Consider the following 3,564-nt stretch of genomic DNA (forward strand, 5'->3'; position numbering starts at 1 on the left):
TTTTTTTTTTTTTAAATGCTTCTGTTGAACCACAATTCAAAAGCAATGACTGATTGTCATTAGTTAATTTTCAGTAAATTTTTTATTTATTATTACTTTTGTCAGTTTCACCTTATTTCAGTGACCATTGTGAGTTTCTCTTTAACAGAAGGGTACCAACAATTTAGTGTGTGTATTTTATCTAGTTATTTTACCATTTGAGTATTTATTGTATCTTATACCTGACAACATATCAGGGATGCAAAGTACATTTTGTTGCAGTGCTGTGCAATGACATTAGTTATTGTGTACATGTGTCTGTTTCAGCCATTTGTTTCCTGCTGTGTTGTTGCTGATAGATTTCCTCCTGTGGTTGTGTTTCAGCATCATTGGTGCGGTTCGTACTGGCTCTTACATGCTCCACATCCTCAGCAGTGGCGGCTTCAGACAGTCCATCTGCGATCAGAGCTTCTACATTGGACCGGTCAGCAAGTTCTGGGCCTACGCCTTTGTCCTGAGTAAAGCTCCCGAGCTCGGTCAGTTCACTGTCTTACTGGACATGCACAGTGTTTGGATTAATTCAGAGAATCTGACTTATTGTCTCTTATCAGTGTAAACGGAGCAGGAAACCTCCTTTTCATCATTAGTCTCTGTGATGTAAGTGAAGAATTCACTAATTCGGTTTCAGTTTAAAATTAGTTTTTGTCCTAATAGATGTTTTATTTCTGTGAACTAACCCTTGCTGAGTAAATGAAGTATTTTAGATCTAAAACTATCAATCAAAACAAGGTGCAGCTCAATGTACAGCAGTATTTTGCCGTGAGCTGGTAATTTGTCAGCCAAGTTTTACCGTGCTGTTCACAGGCATTTTTCCCTTTATCTTTCATTACTGACTTTACAAACGGAGTCGGGATAAGTTGGGTTGTTTCTAGTTGGAGAAATTACACTATTACAAACACACACCCAGTGATGGTGAATAAAGAACACCTGGTCCCCGCTGTAGTGTTGGTAGTCTGGGGCCTTTCACACGTCTGTGCCCAGGGACCTGTTGGGTCATGATCCGCCCTTGACCGGCCCTGTTGTACTTCTGAATGCAGGACTTGTAGTGCTTTTAATTGGTGCTTTCCCCACTGCTGTCAGTAAACCTCATCACTTGCCCAGTGACCCAAACCCGACTGGCTTCCTGACCTGTGCTTTGTGTTGCAGGCGACACAGTGTTCATCGTGCTGCGGAAGCAGAAGCTGCTCTTCCTGCACTGGTACCACCACATCACCGTGCTGCTCTACTCCTGGTACTCCTACAAAGACATGGTGGCCGGCGGTGGCTGGTTCATGACCATGAACTACGCCGTGCATGCGCTTATGTACAGCTACTACGCGGCACGTGCTGCCAGCCTACGTGTACCGCGGCCTTTCGCCGTGCTGATCACCAGTGCTCAGATCACCCAGATGGCCATGGGGCTGATGGTGACGGGACTGGTTTACCTCTGGCTGCAGCAGGGCGACTGCCCCTCCCGCATCGACAACATCACCTGGGCCGCACTCATGTACCTCAGCTACCTGCTGCTCTTCTCCAACTTCTTCTATCAGACGTACCTGCGCCGCCGCGATGCTGAGGCCAAGACCAGCAAGGCTGAGTAGATCAGATCACCACTGGACTCTGTGGTGTGTCTTGCTCCTGACTGACACACTGACATTTCCATGCCGTTAAGACCTTGGCATTTTTCTCTCCAAACAAGTTTATTCCAGGATGGAGAATCCTCTGAATGACGCTGGGAGCATCACGGTGAACATTGAGCTGGTCTGCTCACTAATGGGTCAGGGAACAGTTTCTAATCATGGTGAACATTGAGCTGGTCTGCTCACTAATGGGTCAGGGAACAGTTTCTAATCTCCCCAAGGGGCTGATACAGCTCTGATCGTAGCGCTGCAGTCATTGTGACTGATTCAACTGCAGCCCTGGTCAGCTACTGAGCTTCAGGGTTTCAACCTGGGAAGAACTGGTTGCTCTTCTTGTTTCACGCACGTCGTCCCCTTGGGCTCTACCGGGAAACTGATGGGCGTGTGTTTCTGCTGCTTTCTAGCCCTAAAGATTCATCACTGCAGTCAAACAGTCAGCACATGGAACAGTAATGAAAATGCTTGGCAGTTGGAGCCATAGTTCCAAGACTGATCCGCAGCAGGTTGAGTGAACTAAACAGATTGATGCACGCTGTTGTTTCCCTCTGGTACTGAAACTTTGGCTTTTTATTACTGATGAATCTGCATCTTCTTCTCGAGTATTTATTCTGTTGCAGTGGCTCCTGGAGACCAAAGGTCAACGCACGTCCCGTTTTGTGCAAACACCAGAACACTCATCACACTGGAGACGCTCTCCTCACAGGGGTACTAATAATCATTAGTCAGTCAAAATGCATTTCACGTCACTGGTGTGGCTCAGTAACAGCTGAAGTTGTACAACAACTGCACCATAATAAAAGTTTAAAAGCTCAGTACTAATTTAAACATACTTGGTTTTGTACTTAAGTTTTTAAAAGCTGAGCCTAAAATTTCAACAGAGCAGAAAGCAACCGCATATAAACTCCTGATGCGCACACACACACACACACACAACCAGCAGATGAAATCTGTCTCTCCTGTCTGGTTGAACTGGTTTCACCTGCATTCCAGTCTGTGGTGACGACGCTGCTCAGGTGTGTTGTCTGTTTGAGGCGCACTGTGATTGGTTTGTGTTCTGGTGCTGCACAAATCAGATGCCTCCTCCCTGATGTCTGAAAACTCGCCAGTCAAATGAATTCCTCAGTGACCAGAGCAGCTTCCTCCCCTGCTCTCATGAACCTGTAAATGCGTGACACGATGCCTCCTTTTGGTTTTAACTTCTAGACGTTGAACAACAGATTTTCTCCTACTTGATTCTGGTTAGTGAAAGTCCCAGTATTTCTGATGGTGCAGGAGATTGGGCCGGTTCAAGACAAACTATGATCCTGTTGGATCCTCATCTGTAAAATGATATTTAACACCCAGGTCACAAATGTCCAGTTTAGTCAAAAGATGAAGCAACGAATAATTGCATTGGGAGATTTAACCAGCGAGTCGTGTTAGTTAAACGTCTTGTCAGATCAACAGTCCAAAATATACAGCTATTAAAACTGTACAGAGAAGCAGCTGCTGGAACTTTCCAGGTGAAAACTCCTTGTTCCCCTTTTCTTGTTTGATTCACTTCAGTATCAAACTTGCTCCTGGTAAAGTTTTACATGGGATGATTTGTCTAATGATTTCAGTTCTACAGCAGCAGACATCTACTTGAGTCCAGCCATGAGAGGTTTGTGCTGCTGCTGTGATTGGATGAAGCTCAAACGTGAGACGTTTCCCTGACAGTTCACACATGACGATGCGACCCAGACTGTTTCAGAGGTTTCTCATCCGCCTAGTTTTCATTGCACAGATAAATTTTTCTAACTGAGAAACAAAACTTAGTTTCACCTCCACAAAATATTTGTCACGTTAGTTTTATTTAAATCACAATGAAGAGTATGACTTTATGCATCTTATTTTGCACCAGAGGTTGTGACTTTTGTTTCCCTAC

General features: G+C 44.9%; 1 protein-coding gene across 2 annotated transcripts in view; it reads left to right on the top strand.

The window, feature by feature from the left end:
* LOC109972984 (elongation of very long chain fatty acids protein 6-like) overlaps nucleotides 1–3,558 on the top strand; it is a 7,581-nt gene extending 4,023 nt beyond the window's left edge. For both annotated transcript variants that reach the window (XM_020622259.1, XM_020622258.1), the window contains 2 exons: nucleotides 364–515; nucleotides 1,186–3,558. In XM_020622259.1, the coding sequence (XP_020477915.1) occupies nucleotides 364–515; nucleotides 1,186–1,619 (586 nt within the window). In that variant the 3' untranslated portion in view covers nucleotides 1,620–3,558. The remainder of the gene's footprint in view (nucleotides 1–363; nucleotides 516–1,185) is intronic.
* The last annotated feature ends 6 nt before the right edge of the window (nucleotides 3,559–3,564 follow it).

This window comes from Monopterus albus, unplaced genomic scaffold, assembly GCF_001952655.1.
Source record: "Monopterus albus unplaced genomic scaffold, M_albus_1.0 scaffold277.1, whole genome shotgun sequence".
In the NCBI taxonomy this organism is placed as follows: Eukaryota; Metazoa; Chordata; class Actinopteri; order Synbranchiformes; family Synbranchidae; genus Monopterus; species Monopterus albus.